The 18,745-nt window shown below is 36.9% G+C and overlaps 1 protein-coding gene across 2 annotated transcripts; it reads left to right on the top strand.

The window, feature by feature from the left end:
* Window positions 1-529: 529 nt before the first annotated feature.
* On the top strand, window positions 530-18,745 carry hif1al (hypoxia inducible factor 1 subunit alpha, like). 2 transcript variants are annotated; one of them, XM_079610440.1, is made up of 15 exons: window positions 530-695; window positions 7,550-7,740; window positions 8,779-8,930; window positions 9,766-9,850; window positions 9,974-10,086; window positions 11,073-11,260; window positions 12,775-12,881; window positions 13,093-13,240; window positions 15,472-15,704; window positions 15,833-15,972; window positions 16,052-16,147; window positions 16,243-16,370; window positions 16,959-17,070; window positions 17,197-17,314; window positions 17,401-18,745. In XM_079610440.1, exons 1-15 carry the CDS (start codon window positions 673-675, stop codon window positions 17,478-17,480), a joined length of 1,914 nt encoding a protein of 637 aa, XP_079466566.1. In that variant the 5' UTR covers window positions 530-672; the 3' UTR covers window positions 17,481-18,745. The 2 variants fall into 2 exon arrangements, with proteins under 2 accessions (XP_079466566.1, XP_079466567.1); XM_079610441.1 differs by lacking the exon at window positions 530-695 and adding an exon at window positions 7,164-7,345.

Raw genomic sequence — 18,745 nt, forward strand, 5'->3', positions numbered from 1 at the left:
GCATAAGAGACTTTTTAAAAAATAGTTTTTTAAAAAAAATAGTTTAAAAATAGTAATGTTTCCAAACATTTGACTGGTATATTCAGTATATTTATACATTATTCTATAATATATGATAGATCTGGATTAATGAAAATAGTAAAGAGGGTTTTGTGTGTATTATTGTCCACAAATGTCAAAAATACATCTGCAGTGAAAATGTGTTAAAACTTTCCCAGGTTTCAAAGACAAGCCTAGTCCCAGACTAAAATGCATGTTTGAGCGAAAGCAAATTCAGTGACACTGATAACATATCTAAAAATATGTCAGTGCCATTGTTTTGTCTCAAGATGCAAATAGTATTTTTTTTCTAAGGCACTTTTTATTAAATCTACTTAAATGCCCTAATTAAAGGCCTAATTCTAATAGTTTAATCTATGCACTGTCTGTGAAACCAGGCCTTTTTACCAATGTTCATAGACCCATTCGACGATCATTTTGTTTGCTATGATTGCTCGTGCCCGCCGTGACTTTTATTTTGACACGCAGCTCTTTTACAAAGATTAGTAGTCGAGCCTCTTTTAGAACAGAGCAGAGATAAACAACAAGCTGCAGACGAGACGACGTGCCGTCCATTCAAGCTTTACAGATACAGAACTCAAAACTCGGATTTGCAGTGATTTCATCTGAGAGATGGTGAACTCTGCGATGAAAAGGTAAGGCGTTTATCTTCCAACAGCCTTCATAGAAGGAGGTATTGCGTGTGGATTTAATAATAAGGGGTAAATGGTGAAATGGGTTCCTCCAGTCGATGACTGTATGCATGGCCTCATATGAGCGTGCACTCGGTCATTGATATTTATTGGCACTGGTGTTTGGTCACCGAAATAGATCTGTGTTTTCATTTTCATATCTATCTTGATGTGAGATTTTGAGCGGGTGTTTTGAGCTTGGTTTGGTTTGAGTGTTTGTTTGGATCATATTTGTAAAGACAATAGGCTATCGATTTTATTGTGTACAATACAGATACCAAATATACCATTTATTATAATAAACTAGAGGCATTGAACTCTTAAAGTGACTTTTTTTTGTACCAGCTGTGTTTTAGTAATGTCTTCAGACAATAAAAATAGGACATTAGTGGTCTTTAGGACCACATGGTCAATAAAACCGCTTGAAGTGAAGGCAGTGTTCTTGGGTTTTGTTTACACAGTCTTAAGAATGATAAAGTCCTGTAATGGCGCTACACCTTTGTTCTAGGATACTATAATCTTGCACAATCCATATCATCATAAGCTGTTTGATTATATTGGTTGATGTTTCATTAAGAAATCTGGTCAAAACTTTAACATTCAGTGGGCTGAATGAGCTCTTTTAGTGGTGTAAGGACACGTAAAGGGTGACTTCAGATAAATTGTGTCACTTATTATTGACATTAATTTGACTGTCAAAGAGTGACCAAAATTGCATTAATTTACCTTATATATAAGGTTAGTGAAGTAATGCTTGGAAATCCATCAAAAATAAAATTATCTCTCATCAGATGGGCTTAAAATGGAAGGTCTGTCTGTGCCAAAACATCAACCTCTGTTGTTCCTCTTTTATGCAAAAGACTGTAAGTTCCTTAGTAAAAGTACTTGACATTGTAGCTTAATAAACTAACATAACTAACTTTAATCTTTCATCAGTTGAGCATTATGTCTTCTCTAAACAATTTTAGTAAAAAAGAAAAAATTGATGCAAGTACTAAAGTTAATAGGCTATGTGTTTAATATGTGCTATGTACTTGCATCAAAAATAAATTTATTGTTTTGTACAATGTACTTATTGTGTTCAGAAGTTAATTACAGATTTAAGTTGTATTGTATCAATATAAATGTATGTACATAGTAGTAAAAATACACTTGTTGTAAAGTAGCTACGTCATGAAGCTGCATAATATTTATAAAGGTATGATCACAATGTTCTTTAAAAAGGAGTACTGTACATAACACTGCAAGACTCCCCAAAAGTATTTCTGTCAACAACCTACGTATCTGAAGGAAATGATGCAAGCACTTTCAGAATTAAGTAGTCATGGGTACATTTTGTTCTCTGTTGTCTTACTGCCTGTGTTCAACCTTACTCTTGGCATAGAGTCTCCCCCTCCCATCACCGTTTAAACAAACTTAGCTGAACCTCTCGCTCAGTCAGTCCAGGGAACTGCAGTTGGAACGAGTCCAAAGAGTCTTAGAAGCAATCTCAATAGAAAACAAACTTCCCATGGCTCTTGTCTGACAAACCACAGCGTTGACAAGTGACAATAAAGAATATCTGCTGCAAATTTACTGCGTATATCCACTAAGAGTTTGCAAAGCTGTGTTCCTGAAGCAATAATGAGAAGACTAACTCAAGACCTTTTCTCATATGGAAACATTGAAATTGTAGCTTTGCAAGGATTTTTATTTTATTTTAAATAAACTTTTAAATAAATACAGTTCCTATCAACTTCCTATCATTAAAGAATCTTGATATTTTTTTTTTGTTTTTTTTTTATGATGATGATGATAATAGTCATGGTTTCCTCAAAAGTATTAGCATAGGTAGCACAACTGTTTTCAACATTGATAATCGTAAGAAAAGTTTCTTGATGACCAAATCAGCATATTATAATGATTTCTGAAGGATCATGTGACACTGAAGACTGTTGTAAATCAGAAATAATAAATCATATTTGAATAGAAAAGTTATTTTTAATATTACACAGTATTACTGTTTTACCATACGTTTTGATCAAATGAATGCAGTCTTGGTGAACAACATAAAAAACTTTAATAACATTATAAAAAGTCTTACAGACCTCAAACTTTTGAACGTTAGTGTACGAATATATTTTCATCTAGATTTCTGCTCACAATTAAGTAAATCTACTGCATTTCCACTAAGTTTACAAAGAAAACAGTGTTCCTCTCAAAACCTTTTCTCATATGGATGATATGGGCACATTGATATTGATCCTTTGCTAGGATCAGAAAGGTTGACCTGTAGTGTAGGTCAGTGTAGAAATAGTTATAGGGAATGTTGTGTAGTGTAGGCTAAATGTCACAGGTCATACAACTTCATATTCATACCCTGATGTACCACCAGATTCATATCAATCAGTATAACATCTGATGTGAACATTCCTCCCCACTAAAGCCTGTCATGCTGCCATTATCCTGTGCGGTTCAGAGGAGTTCATTTGAACAGGCTGGGAGGGTTTGCACACTGCACTTCCAGTCCCCCCTACGCTGATATAGGGTGTTGCTATTTTACCAGAATACATAATAACACCCTAGTCAGTAGTAATCCCAAAAGCAGAAGGGTTGGGCTTGACTGTTGTGACGTGGCTGAAGGACACAGTGTTCCTGCATTTGTTTACTGCTTCAGCACAAAACTACGTGCACGGCTTTTAAAATCATTATCAAAATTTGGGGGTCTGTTTGGAAATAAATGAATGCTAATCCTTTTAGCAAGGATGCATTAAGTTGATCAAAAGTATCAGTGAAGACATTTATAATGTCACAAAAGATTTCTATTTCAAATAAATGCTGTTCTTTTAAAACTTTCTATTCATCAAAATTCCTTTTCTTTTACATTTTCAACATTGATTATAATAAGAATTGTCTCTTTAGCACCAAATCAGCATAGCTATTTCATAATCACAATATTACAGTTTTACTGGATTTTTGATCAACTAAATGTATAGCCTTGGTGAGCATAAAACACGCGTTTAAAAAAGATTAGACATCACATTCACAACAATAGCCTATAATGTACAATATGAAATAGATATTCTTTATGAGATTTTCTGAAGATTTGTTTGCACTTAGCATTCAGATAGTCGACTTAAAACTGTCATCCGTTCGTTGTCATAATTAGGTTTATCATAGTTAAAGATTTTAAATATAATTCGCTCTATTACTCACAGATTGGATTTGCAATGTGCAGTAAAATTCATTCTCAGAATAATCAAAGCCCAAAAGGATGATGCACCGTTTTATTTTTGTTAACTGTCCTACAGAACAAATAATCTCCAATGTTGTCATGAATGTGATGGGTGAGCTCTTTCTGTGAGCTATTTTTAGAAGGGCTCGGTGAAGGTGTTAGGAATGGCCATTCTGTACGAGTTTCTCCCGCAGTGACCACCGGCTGAGAGCGGATTATTGTGGAATCAGATGTGGTCGCCTGGGGCTTGAAATTTGATTCTGGGCCAGGCTTGTCTCAGATATTTAGCTTTTTGTTCTGACCTAAAGCATGTTGTCTGAGTTCCATCTTGAAAAGATTTATGTTTTATACAAGGATCATCATAGTAATCCGTTTTTTTTTATCACACAAAGAACAAAAAGGTGTTTTATTATTTTATTTGACTTTTAGTGTTTTATGTTACGATTATTGCTGGTTACAATAAAAATCCTGTTTTATAGGTGAAATAAAGACTTGCAAAATGTTTGTTAAAAGCTTGTTAAATGTGTGTAGATGCATAAAACCACATGCTAGCATTGGCAGTTTTCCATTGCTTGTTCTGCTTTAGGACTGCACTCTGTATTTGAAGTTAGAATAATATTTCTGTGAGATGATTTTATTAACACTTAGTAAATCACCAAATCTTCAGTGCTCCTTTTTCATAAACTGTGTTGATATGGTTATAGAGCTGCATGATTCTGGATAAATTGAGAATAGCGATTTTTGTTTGTTTGTTTAAAATAGAGATCCCAATTCAAAAGGTGATTTACTCTATTTTGATCGCTACTGAAGGCATCAGTGTATCTGAACTATAAACTGTTATCCCAGTACTTCTGTGATAATTTGAATTATTGTAACAGAAATAATGATACTGTGTGTGTTTGAAAATATGGTTTGTGAAGCTGTTCAATCTATACGATAATTGGTCTCTTTAATAGAACTAAATTGTTGAGATTTAGGAATAAATGTGGGTCTTTCTTTGAATTGAGATGGCAATAATATATATATTTTTATTTGGATGGTTTTATGCCCTGTTGTTTTATTAGTCGTATGGTTACAAATAGTCATTTTGATCCTGGACGGTGATGCATGACGGTTTATGTTTATCCTGACTAGGGTTGCAAATAGGGATGCAAGATATATCGGCCACCATGTCGCTATCGGATGATATATGTTCACTTTTAATTTTATCGTTATCGGCCCGATTAGAAAATTTGCCCGATATATTAAAAGCTGATAAATAGGCTAATGGATTATTTCCTTCAGTTTAGACATTTCAGATGCTCACTGGTTGCCATGATGGTTTTACATTTCTTGAAATATGATTTAAATCGATTTAAATCACTTCAAAAAAGGAAAATACAGCTAAGGGCAACATGTGCACCACACGTGTCATATAGGCCAGGGCCGCCTAGGCTACATAAAATGATGATAACATTAAATTGTGTGCTTGATACATGGCTTTTAATGGTGAGACTTGTTTTTGTTAACAGGCTTAAATTAAATTAAGCCTATTAAATACAAATTTTAATTAAAGTTTAAAAAAAAAATTGGATTTAGATTTATCGGCCCATATATCTGTTATCGTCTTTGAAATATAAAGAGTTATTGGTATCGACCAGAATTTTCATATCGGTGCATCCCTAGTTGCAAAGGGGCTGTACATTTCGGAAACTTTTCAGAAACTTAAGCTTCAGGGAAGTTAAGCTGGGGAATTATGATTCCATAGGGACCAGGGACCTCATTTATAAAATGTTATGTATAAACCATCCTACATTTGATCTTACGATCATTTCTCCAATGTGCGTACTGTGTACATGTAATAGAGAGAACAAACGTACGCACACAAAAAATCGTCGCTCTGCCATATGTTAAATGTATAAATCGCAAATTATCTTGAAATTGTGTCCATCTGAATATATAAACAGAGTAAAATCCTTTACTTGAGAATGGCAAGCAGTAAAAATTGCTTAGGCCTACATATCCAAATACCTGCACACTCCGACTCTTTGCCATAAGCAAAAGTGCGTACGTCTGCTCAGACCCTGACCCTGATGTGGTGCTAAACACTTTTCCCACGTCAAAGACTTTTTTTTTTTTATAAATAGAACGTTGCAGTGGATTTTAGCAAACACACTTGTTCAAATCTATGTATATGCACATTGAATAATGATGCCCCAGGATTTTAGAAATGATCTGTGCATGTGACCGAGGAATGCACAGTGCATGCAGGGGGTGTGGCCGCATTAGCCCTGCAGTGTGTTGTGTGCATGTGATTGAGAAATGTGCTGCATAGAAATTCAACTGAATTTGCATTAAATCTGGTTGTTTTTACCAAGATTATGCTACAAGGTGTGGTTTTTTTCAACTACATTTAAGTTCCAGGTTATTGGCTAACCTGCAATTTTGCAAAGTTCCAGTTTATTCCCGTTAATTCCCATATATTCCCTATGGAAAGTTTCCAACTTTGACAATTCCTGGAATTTTGCAACCCTAATCCTGACTGAGTGAGTCCTTATACAGACTTATTCCTGTGTGTTGATGTTTTTTAGTACTCTACATGTCTTTCGAGTATGAGTTGGGAGAGGAATGTTTTTCTTAACCAAAGTGCACAGAGCCTGACTCAAATGACCACAGACTACGTGCCAAATGAAAACGTGTGGCTGAAGCCCAGCTTAAGCAGACACTCTGTGCACATTTCTGTCCTGTTTACCACACCATAAAATACAATAACGCAATAAATCAATGCCAGTAGGCTTGCTAATTATGTTCTGGCAGTGGAAAGGTTAATCCAGTGCTGTAGCCTATATATAAAGGAATACAGTGCTGGACTAATGCCCCCCCCACCCAAAAAAAAATCATTATCAAAGTTTAGGGTCAGTTTTGAAAGACATTAACTTAATTCAGCAAAGATGTGTTCAATTGATAGTCGTCAAAAAAACTCAGATTTACCTAAAAATAGCGTGATTTACAATAAAACAATAAATCCGTGCAGATCGTTGTGCTAATTATGTTCATAACGTCTGTGCTGAGAGTTTGGCTACTGTCATTTTGTAATGGCAGAGTTCAGTCCTGTTCAGAGCACAAAGGAGGTCACAGACTGAGGGGCTGGGAGGGTCTCTGCCAGATAGGAAGCCAGGGGGAGGGCTGTGGGACAGGCTCAGAAGGTCATAAACGACCTTCTGAACGAGTTCTTCTACATACTTAAGGCATGTGGAGGAGGGGAACGGCAGTGAAAGGCACAGAGAGAGGGCTTTTCCTCCCTTCATTTCAAAAAGTTGATCTGGGACTTTCTTTTAGCAAAACTTGGGTATACGGAGCACCAGAACACACCAATTACAGCTGGGACATTTTTATTTTAGAAGGAACCGAGAGCAAAGATGTAAGATGGACGCAATGTTGTTGTTTTTTTCTGTTGGTGTCCTAATATTAGATGAAGAAAAACCTCCCACAAATTTAAAAAGCTTTATGCAAAGATATGTCATTCCAAAAACTTTATTTAAAAAAAATGGGTTTCTTGACAAGGATTGGATATTCTGAATTTGGACGTTAAATAAGTTTGTTTTTCTTGTTTTTTCTTATTTAGGCCCAGTTTGGAGCAGCGGAAGGTGCGTTCCCGTGACGCGGCGCGCTGTAGGAGGAGTCAGGAGACTGAGGTGTTTTACGAGCTGGCACACTCGCTACCCCTTCCACGACGTATCGCCTCCCACCTGGACAAAGCTGCCATCATGAGGGTGGCACTCAGCTATCTGCGCATGAACCGCTTGATCCAATCCGGTAGGTTCTGCGGAAATCAAGTAGGAAATTGTATGATGTGTAGCAGCAATGGTCCTCAATTGGTTGCACAAAAAAATTTGTCTTTGTGCTGTTTTAATAGTTTGACAGCAGGGGGGAAAACAATGTTAAATGTCAGTAATAAGTGCATCTAAATATAATAATGCTGGGGGTTGTTGATGGTAGAAAAACTTGCACAAGCGAAAAGAAAATTCAATTTGGGTTAAAATTCAAGTATAAATCTGTTTTGCGTTGAACACAGTGTGTTTGTGCAGGCTGAATGGATACCAGATTGAACTAAAGACATTTTGAAACCAACTCTTGTTCAAATAATCAAAACATAGTTCAGTGTATAATGAATTTCAGTGTTTCATTGTATGGACATTGCATTTAATTGTATTTGTTTTGCATTATAAATAATACTGGTAATGTGTACATGCATGCATACATACACACAGACATATTTATACACACACACACACACACACTACTGTTCAAAAGTTTGGGGTTGGCAAGATTTTGAAATATTTTTCAAATTAAGTTTCTTATGCTCAGCAAGGCTGAATTTATTTGATCAAAAATATAATAAAAAACAGTATATTGTGAAATATTATTACAATTTAAAATAACTATTTTCTATTTTAATATATTTAACATTTTTATTTATTCCTGAAATGGCAAAGCTGAATTTTCAGCATCATTACTTCAGTCTTCATTGTCACATGATCCTTCAGAAATTATTCTAATATGATGATTTGCTCAATTAACAATATCAACAGTTGTGGTACTTAATATTTTTGTGGAAACGGTAATACAATGTTCAGGATTCTTTGAAAATAACTTTTGAAAAATCTTTTGTAACATTATAACGGTCTTTCCGGTCACTGTTGATCAATTTAATGCATCCTTGCAGAATAAAAGTGTTAATTACATTAGGGGGAAAAAAACTTTAGTGCATATAGTTTATGTAGGAGCATGTTCAAATACTTTTCCTTTGGCAAATATACGCTAGAGCAAATATTTGGTTCTTGTCGCATACAGCGGGGCCGACAGAAACAAAGACGGAGGAAACGGAGAATCCCACTGATGGCTTTTATCAGCAGGCATTGGCTGGCTTTATTCTGGTGATGACCGAGGAAGGGGACATGATCTTCCTCTCAGAGAGTGTCAGCAAATACATCGGCATACCACAGGTGAGTGTCGTCCCTACATATTGAAGTACTGCATAAAAACCTCAGTGTGAATTTCACAATGTGGAGCATTTCAAACATGTTGGCCGTAGTAGAGTAACTCATGGCTCAAGAATAGTGTCACTTTGGATTGCTCCCCTGTGGTGCGAGAGGCATAATGTTCAGGTTACGTGTGTGAACAGACCCCTTAGAATAAACCATTCCTGAGGGAACACATGCAGTCTAGAGTGTTTGAGCTCTTGAGTTTTTGTTTTTATCTAGGTTAGTATGGAGTAATGCAATGATAAAAGAGATTGATTAGTACTGAAATCCAACAGACATGACCCTGAAGGAGAGGAGTATATAATGTAATGTTATATTATTATAAGATATAGTAATATATAATTCATCTCTTGTTAATTGTATTTTTAGTTGTCTAAATAATGTTGTTACAGTGAAGGCATTTTAAGAATGATAGCAGTGGGTGACTTGATGGAAAGGACATGAAATCTCATACAATGACCTAAATTCACTCTTTGAATTGCAAGTATAGAGTTCATTTACTGAAATTAAAACATGTTCAGGTGATTCATTTCTGGGAGTCAGTCAAATGCATATTCCAAACATTCATTAAAGTAAATGGAAATAAATTTAAGTGCAAAAGAGTTGGTCACATATTTAAGTGCAAAACAGTTGGTCACATGTATGACATTATTTTGGATAAATTAATCTGCGAAATACATAAATGGAAATGTTTTCTCTTAAATAAAAAAAAAAAAAAAAAAAAGAGTCTCTAGTGTCATTGTATTGTTTTGAAGGCATTTTAAAGTCCTGATTATTTTGATGTGGTGTTTTACAGCTGGAGCTGCTTGGACAGAGTGTGTATGAGTTTGTTCATCCCTGTGACCAGGAAGAATTGCGAGACATCCTCACCACAAGACCAGGTAATAAAAGATGTCTTGCCCAAAGGATATTTTTGGCTGGATTTTAGCTGCTGTGCAGTGACCTTCTGTTTATTGAGTTACTGAACATGTTTGGGACTGACCAGGAGAATTTTTCATCCTCAGGTATTTCAAAGAAAAAGACCGAGAAGTCGGTTGAACACAATTTTTTCCTTCGGATGAAGAGCACACTCACCCACACAGGAAGAACAGTTAATATCAAGTCTGCAAACTGGAAGGTACACAAACTGTAAATATTATGTTAAAGTTTTTTTTATATATATATATCCATGGACACACTTTTCAATGTGTTAAGATAGGAAACTGTAGGAAGAAGGTGTCCATGTGCACCAGTTTTGTATTTATATAAATTTTGATGGCGTGACATGGTTTAATTAAAACTGGTGTTGAACTTCCTTTAGCTATTTTCATACGCAGCACCTGTTAGCTCATCTTGAAGCGGGTGTAGATTTCTCTGAGGGGTATGCTGGACTGTATCAGTATTACTGCTTTACATCAGCTTGGCTCTTTGTTGAACTCTGGGGTCAGGTCCCATGAGTGCATAAAACAGGACACAAATACACAGAAGGCAGAGGTCCAACTACATTCAGTGCCAAGACAGAAGGCACTGGTCCAGCTTGTTTCGCACGTCATGTTACACAATATTGTGTTTTTTTATATTTGTCATCTGTATTTTATTGAGAAATGAACAAACAGTCTGTGTGAAACTTTGATTGGGTTGTAAACCCTCTGAACTCTGAATATATACACTTTTAGAAGAAGAAGAATTATATTCTATACACTTTTGTCTAAAAGTTTGGATTCTGTAAGATTTTTTTTTTAATGTTTTTAAAAGCAATCCCTTATGGTCACCACGGCTGCATTTATTTGAACAAAAATACAGGACTATTATAAAATAAAATTACTATTTAAAACAACTTTTTTATTTGATATATTTTAAAACGTACTTTATTCCGGTGATGGCAATTCCTCTGAACCTCACAGGATAATGGCAGCATGAAGGCTTTAGTGGGGAAGGAATGTTCATGTCATATGTTGTTCTGATTGATATGGATTCTTTTTAATCTTTTTAACATTTGAAATGCCTTTACTGTCACTTTTTATCAATTTGATACATCCTTGCTTTATTTATCCAAAGTGCAGATTGGACTAAGTTTATAATTTCAAATTCTTTTGAAATATCATTTGTTCATGTCTTCTCCAGGTCCTTCATTGCACAGGACACATGCAGACGTTCAGCGGTGATGACGAGAGCTCGCTCCCTGCTGGCAGCTTCTTGACACTGCTGTGCGAGCCCATTCCTCACCCTTCCAGCGTTGAATTCCCACTGGACAGCAGCACTTTCCTCACACGCCATAACATGGACCTGACTTTCACACAGTGTGACGGACGGTAAGATGTTTAGAAATGCAGAAATACATGCTCATGCATATTCTCTTAGATGTACGCAGCACACACTCAAAGGTCGTAAAAGTTCAAATATCTCATGACCAAGTGTCGGATGACTCCAGAGGGTCAGCAGAGTTTCTCTGTGTAGGAGTGTGCTCTGTTCACCTCTTTGAAGCAGCCTATAAGGTGTCCAAAATCACCTTCCTACTCCCGGTTCAGTGAGCGAATCTAACATTAATCAGTCAATCTGCAATTCTAATTAGCCTTGTAGCTGCTGTGTTTTATTCTCACTTGCTGTTTTTGAAGTGTGTACGTGTGACAGCTAAAGAAAGATTTCATTCAGGGTGTGAGGAAGCATGTGACTCGAGTTTCCTGTCTTTTTCTCTCAGCTTGCACTTAGAGCACGGTATAGTTATAGTCTCACTGTTGGGATCGCATCGGACACAATAACAATGATTGTGAAATTGCAGTTTTAATTGAATATAATAAGATACAAAAAGACACTCTAAAATAAGAAGGCAAGAATTGTCCTCACAAGTTTCACGCAAAAGCAAACATAAAGACACAAACACATACGCAAGAACAATGTAGTCGGATTCACAAACAAATGACTGTTTGAATGATTCATTAAAAAAAAAAAACAGTTCATAAAAGACTTAGAAAGTTTCTTATTCAGAGTGACAAATCCTCACTGAATCAATCAGCAGAAAACTTACTGAATCAAATTCATTTACTTACAAATTCATGAACCTTTTGACATGGAAGCAGTTAATGAATGATGTTCAAATGTGTAATTACTGATTAGTTAGTCATATTATGATAATTTAGGGGTTTTTTCCATAACCGACAACCGAAGCTCGGTTTAATTTTTCTATATATGAGCCCCTATATTCTGATTTTAAATTCAATTTTCTTGGAAAGAGACTTTTCTGTGTATGTGCAAGACTTCATTAGCCGTAGTGTGGCTGATGTGTGACACACTTAACAAAGTGCAGTAAACGGTAAAACAATTGTGCTACAAACTAGTGTGTTTATTACTACGTTAAAAAATTTCAATAATTTGAAAACAAAAACAATTTTGCAACATTCAGCAGCACAATGAACTGTTTTTGCCCATCTAAATAAAAACTGGAGACTGCTGACACCGAAAGCCTCACACATTTAAGTTTAAAATGGCCGCATCCGCTCCTGCGTTAAAAATAGGTGTAACGATAATAAAAAATGAATCATTCCCGTGGGTCTAGTCTTTGCATCTGTTTGTTTGAAGTTTTAATCAGGTCTCCTCTGTTGGAGTAGAATTGGCTAGGTGGCGCTGTCACAAAAAAACGATGGTCCTAGACTGCAGCCTCTGGTATTGCAGGAATATAATATTGCCCAAACATTTTCGTTTCAGTTTTCAGCTAAATTAAAACTTTAGCTTTGGTTAAAAAAATAATTGTTTTGGTGTATCGCTATAGTAAATTGTATTTTATAAGTTAGGAGACTTAAAATATTGAGTGACTGCTCTCTGTTCACAGAGTCACTGAGCTTGTTGGATACCACCCTGAGGATCTGATTGGCCAGTCTGCCTATGAGTTTTTTCACGCCCTTGATTTTGACCATGTGACCAGGAGTTTAAACATCTGTAAGTTTAAAATTTTCTTCATTATTTTCTGTGATATCTTTTACAATGCATTCAGTATCAACTCCACAACCAGTCAACTTAATTTTTTGAAAATTCTGTGACAATATCCACAATAACGTTGTTTTGTTTTGATGTTTTCTTTTATAGAATGAAAAAAATGGCCGATGCCAAACGATTAAACTCTTCCTGACCTTTTCCTTTGTACTTGCAGTGTTCTCCAAGGGCCAGGTGTGCACCAGCCATTACCGCTTTCTGGCTAAGAATGGAGGATTTGTCTGGACTGAGACTCAAGCCACTGTCCTTTACAACAGCAGGACCTCTCAACCCGAGGCTGTGGTCTGCCTCAACTTTATCCTCAGGTAGCTGACTCAGTCTGACTCATACCCCTTTTCCACCAAGGCAGAGCTGGTGCTGGTTCGGAGCCAGAGCCTAGTTTCAAATCGGTTCTTTGTTTTTCGACCACCAAAGCACCAGCTCCGAACCAGTAAAAGTGGTTCTTAAAGGGCTTTTTATGCTTCTGCGTCATATCGACGGCGTACCCCCGCAGACCCTTCTGCGTCGACGCGAACCCCTCCGCCGTAGCTCGACGTGCACCTCCAAAAAATTGTAACTACGCGTCGAGGCGACGCAGACCACAAGGGCTGTGATTGGTCACACCCCCACCCCCCTAGCGTTCTGGTGGTGAAATGCACCGCGATGCAATACAACCCGACGCAGAACCATAAAACGGCCACGACGCCGTAGGAGTGACGGCGTAGCTACAGCGTGGAGTTGACGCAGAAGCATAAAAAGGCCTTTAGTAGCACCAAAACATTGCTGGGCTAGAAGTAAGAACCGCTTGCGTCAGGGGCTGGGGGCGGGGTTACCGTGACCAACAAGACGAAAAGAAACTTGTGACCGCCATTTTTGAAATAGCAGCTAATCGAGCTAATAGTAGCTCGATTGTAATCTCCGTCTATGCAAGTTACGGCGAGCTGCACGAACGCGTTTGATTCGCCGTGTTTGGATGCCGATGTAGGTTCGCAAAGCCATGAGCATCAATAGTAACGCAATATCGCCATTGTTGATGTAAGACTTGTTCGAGATGCATCGGAGCGGTGCGGACCGATCAGAGCTCCGGGAGTGTTTGGAGAGCAAAGACTCCTTGTGCTTTTGGATCGCTTTCGCAGTGCTTTGATGTCATGCGGCGATCGGTCTGCGAGAAGCCGAACCATCTCGAACAAGCCTGATGTGTTTTTGTTTGGCGCTGCCGCGCTAGCGTTGCTGGGCAACATAAGATGTATACACAGTGACGTAAGATCTGGCTCTGTTTTGGCTCTCTAGCCTGTGGAAAGGCAAACCGGTTCTTAGAAGACCCGTCAGTAGAACCAACTCCGAACTGGCTCTAGCTCTAGCTCTGAACCAGCACCTGGTTCTTGCTGGTGGAAAAGGGGTATCAGTGTAACATCTGTTTCTTGGGCCCTATTTTTGTTTTGGGAGATGTTTTTTTTTTTTTTGCTAGATCACTGTCTATCATTACATGGCCAATGTAAATCGGTGGTATTTTAATATAATTAATATGCTGTTGTTGTTTTTATTAATATTTTGAACTAGTTGTTTTTATATTTTTAGTTTGTATTAGTCATTTTTATTAATATTTTTTTGTCTAAATCGGTTTAATTTTTTTATTTAAGTTTTAGTCATTTAACTTAAAATAAACAATAATTAGAAATGTTTTTTAACCTATTAACGGTCACCCCACTTTTTGAGTTTCATCTGAGCTTAAATGATTGAAATTCATGAATGCTTTAAAAAGAGACCAACCTTAGGCCTGTGTTCCAAAGTCACAAGTGAAAGCAGCTTTAAAAAAAGAAAGTGTAATAAAGTTAGTCTAAATTTACTGTAAAGCAAATGTATTGAACTAAACATTTATTTTATAAAAAAAATTATTTAAAGTGTCCTTTTATGTGACTAAAAATGGAAACCGGTTTTATGCCTTTGGCTGTTCATTTACACGTCAACGGCGTTTGAGGGGCCTGAAAACTCAAACTTTTGAAACCTGTTTTCAAAGTGCGACCTTTTGAAAGAACAATACCATTATTGATTTGTGAACATTTTTGAAAACTGTGACGTGATGCACATGTGTATTACGTGTTCAGTCTATTGGCGTATAGTTTTCCTTCTTATCGCCGACTACTGGCCTGGCATGCATAATACAGCGCATGTAATCGTTTTCGAGGATCATTTTGACAATGTTGTCCGTATGTAAAAAAAGCAAAAGGAAAACCTTTTCTGTTTTTAGTACATCGTTGTCTTGTAAACGTACACTAAAATTGCAACAACAAAAAAAGCAAAGCCATATGTCAAAGTGGTTACCAATTTGAAAGCCTGCTAACGCAATCTCTAATTTTAAAAAAGGATGAAAATTTTTCACAGGACGAATTTTGAATGTTTATGCTTTCGAATAAAAAGCCAATAAATAAACACAAAAAAAGTGACGACCTATGTTATATTAAGTTTAAGTTATTTTCCTATTTCCAATGATTTTATTTTTTAGATAATAACCCTGGTGTGAAAGGGTGAGTAATTCTTGTTCCTCTCTTTCTGGCAGTGGCGTGGAAGAGGCAGATGTTGTGTTCTCATTGGAACAGACCTGTGAGAAACCAAAGCCCAAAGTTGAGAGGCTGAGTGAGCTGGAGGAGGAGACGGAGGAAGAGAAAGACGAGGAGGACTCCGACATGGAGGAGAGCAGCACTGCAGAGCTCTTCCTCCAGATGAAGGAGAACCCAGAGGAGTTACTGCAGCTGGCACCTCACGCTGGAGACGCTATCATTTCCCTAACAGGTGCTCGCAATCATCCTGCAGAAAAGAAAGAAAGAAGAAAGAAAAAGTTTATTGGTCCTATAAAATCAATATAGTTGTGGATTCTTAGAAAAATCTAATGTGATCTTAATATTGCCTATTATTCACAGAGAGTGTGAAGTTGTCCTTCTGCCATCCACCCAGTCCCAACAGTGTCCCAGAATGCCCTCAGGACTTCTGTACGCCTGAACTCCGCCAGCTCCTTTCTCCAATATTCGACATTCTGCCCTCCAACTCTCCACCTGCCGCTGTAAGTATGAGATTGTATGTTTGTCTGGGTGGCTTTGTTGGTTTGAGTGGTTTATCTGACGTCTAAGGGTCTGTTTTAGAGCCCCGCTGAAGAGCTGCCCGTGGAGATGGAAGTGGTACAGAAGTTCTTCACCCTCAAACCTGAAGAGAGCGTAACTCTAAAGGAACAGTCAGAGGTAGTTCTCAAAATGATTTTCCGATGCCTTCTGAGATGTTTTAGACGTGTTTGAGAGAGAAGTCATGGGTGTTTAATGCGTCCGTTCTCTGACAGACTATGGAAGAGTTTGATTTGGACATGCTAGCTCCATATATCTCCATGGATGATGACTTCCAGTTGACCTTCCTGCCCCAGAGTGAAATGGCTACATCTTCAGAAATGATAAACACTTCAAGGAAACGGTAAGGATGATAAAGGAGCTTTCAGGTTGTTTGGTTGTTTCTATTATGATAACATGCTTGGGGTCTGATGATGTTTTTAAAATGGTTTTTGAAAGTTGTCTCTTATGCTCACAAAGGCTGTATTTGTTTGAACAAAATACAGTAAAAACAGTATTAATTGTAATATAACAGTAATATTGTGAATTATGATTACAATTTAAAGTTCCTGTTTTCTATTTGGATATATATATATATAAAAAGATTTATTCCTGTGATGCAAAGCTGTATTTTCTGCATCATTACTCCAGTCTTCAGTGTCACATGATCCTTCAGAAATCATTCTTATATGCTGATTTGGTGCTCAAGAAACCCTTTTTTCCCCCTCTAGGATTCTTTGATAAATAGAAAGTTTAAAGGAACAGGATTTATTTTAAATACAAAGCATTTGTAACATCATAAATTATTTACTGTCACTTTTGATCAATTGAACGCATATTTTCTGCATAAAGTATTAATTTCTTAAACCAATCTTACTCACCCCAAACTTTTGAACAGTAGTGTTTTAAGACCGATGTTTAATTTACTATTCTATGTCTGTATCCACAATAGATGCTTAGAAGATGAGGAGGAAGATGACATTCCTGTTCTGGCTGCCAAATGGGAGAAGAAACAGTTGAGCAGCTCCATAGAGGAACAGTTTCTGCTCAGCCACACATTACTGGTAAAGACAAAGGATTGATCTGTTATTTGTTGGCCTTCACCTTTTAAACTTTATTCACACAACACACTTGGTATAGAAAATGTTTAATTGTGATTTTTCTTCTTTCTTTTTTTTTTTTAATGGCAGAATGGCTTGTCCGACGATCCTTCGGAAGAATTTGACCCGCCACCTCAAAAGCGAAGTCAGCTTTTGACCGACAGGGACCCGTTACTGGGCGGAGTGCAGGCGTTGTGTGATACAGCAGGTATGTGACGTTATTTTAAAAAGTCCTGTTGAAGATCAAGTTCATTTGTAAAAGCTGACTGATTAGCTATGTTTTCTCATACACAGCTCTCATGAGAGGCACCTTCCTGTCACGCCCACCTGACTTAATGCGACCTCTTGCTGAAACAATGCCGTCCCTTACTTGAAGAATGAACAGTGTGGACGAGTTCTCAGCTAATACAGTGACCGCTAACAGGGAGGGTTACGAATAACCCTCTTCTCGCTCAACATGTATCAACTTAACATGTATTTCAGAAAGTGATGTTTTATGCACGAAACACAGGAGGATAATTGGTCTAAACATTCTATTACATATGTCCATCTCTTTTTTTTAAATCTTATATATATATATACACACACATACATATATACATACAGTGGTCAACATTTGAAGTGGATCAAAAAAGTTCATCAAAGAACGGGTATTGTTCAAAATTCATGTATAACTTTAATGAAAGGTTTTGATCCACTTCAAATGTTGATTACTGTGTGTATATATGTACGCACGCACACACACGCATATATATATATAATTGTGTATATATACAATTATTTTATTTTTTTGCCCCAATACTATAATCAAGAGTAGTTACAATAGACTTTAGTTAATAGAATTAGTTTAATAGTCATTGTTTATGAATTTCACGTTCTCAGCAGACCCTGATTTTTAGATTTGTCAGTAGATGGCGACATTTCTGAAAAATAATGGTCCTCCAGTCACCCCTCGTTTTCTGCCTTTCAGTCCAGTTTCTTCAAAAGCACAAATGTGGCCAAAAGGGGGCAGAAATCTAAGCTAAACTGGCCAGGATATATGTAAGAAATAGTGTTAACATGTTGTTCTACCACTTGTAGCCTTAATCTAAACTTCAAGCATAACCTCACATGATTGTAAGTTTATCTGAAAGAAGCTTCACGAGGTGATTTCTTACAATGGTTCTGTTTGGTTCTAGAATCATGGGTTAGGCTGATTTTGAGTGGATGAGATCATGCTTTTTTAGTTAATAGATTATTCACTGATGCCATAGCTGACAAACGCAACAAATACTCTTTCAGTGATCATCTGACTTTTATAAAGCATTTTATATACTATTGCAATTACAACTTGTAAGTGAATCTATAGATGTGTCTTTGGTGTTGAACTACAAATATTACTGTTTTTCTTGTATCTTTTCCAGTATATCGAATGATCTATAATGATTTTCAAAGAGGCTATAGTGTTGATGGTTGACACTGCAGTCGTATTTGACTGAAAGCTTTGTCGGAAGTCTTTTTGAATCATAATATGAGATCACATTCTAATGACAAATGTGCCAGTCAATGGCTTGAAATCATTCACAGCAAGCGATCATCTTCGGTCTAGTTATTTGCTGACGTTTCTCGATCACCTTTAATGCAGCGGAGACATTTTTTT

This window comes from Phoxinus phoxinus (genome assembly GCF_949152265.1).
Source record: "Phoxinus phoxinus genome assembly, chromosome: 4".
Classification (NCBI taxonomy): Eukaryota; Metazoa; Chordata; class Actinopteri; order Cypriniformes; family Leuciscidae; genus Phoxinus; species Phoxinus phoxinus.

What these genes read in the sequence shown, in the direction of transcription:
- hif1al (XM_079610440.1), top strand. Translation starts at nt 673, where the DNA reads ATGGTGAACTCTGCGATGAAAAG. An exon ending in GACCAGGAGTTTAAACATCT is followed by an intron (nt 12,882 to 13,092) that starts GTAAGTTTAAAA and finishes TTGTACTTGCAG; the next exon opens with TGTTCTCCAAGGGCCAGGTG. An exon ending in CTCTAAAGGAACAGTCAGAG is followed by an intron (nt 16,148 to 16,242) that starts GTAGTTCTCAAA and finishes GTTCTCTGACAG; the next exon opens with ACTATGGAAGAGTTTGATTT.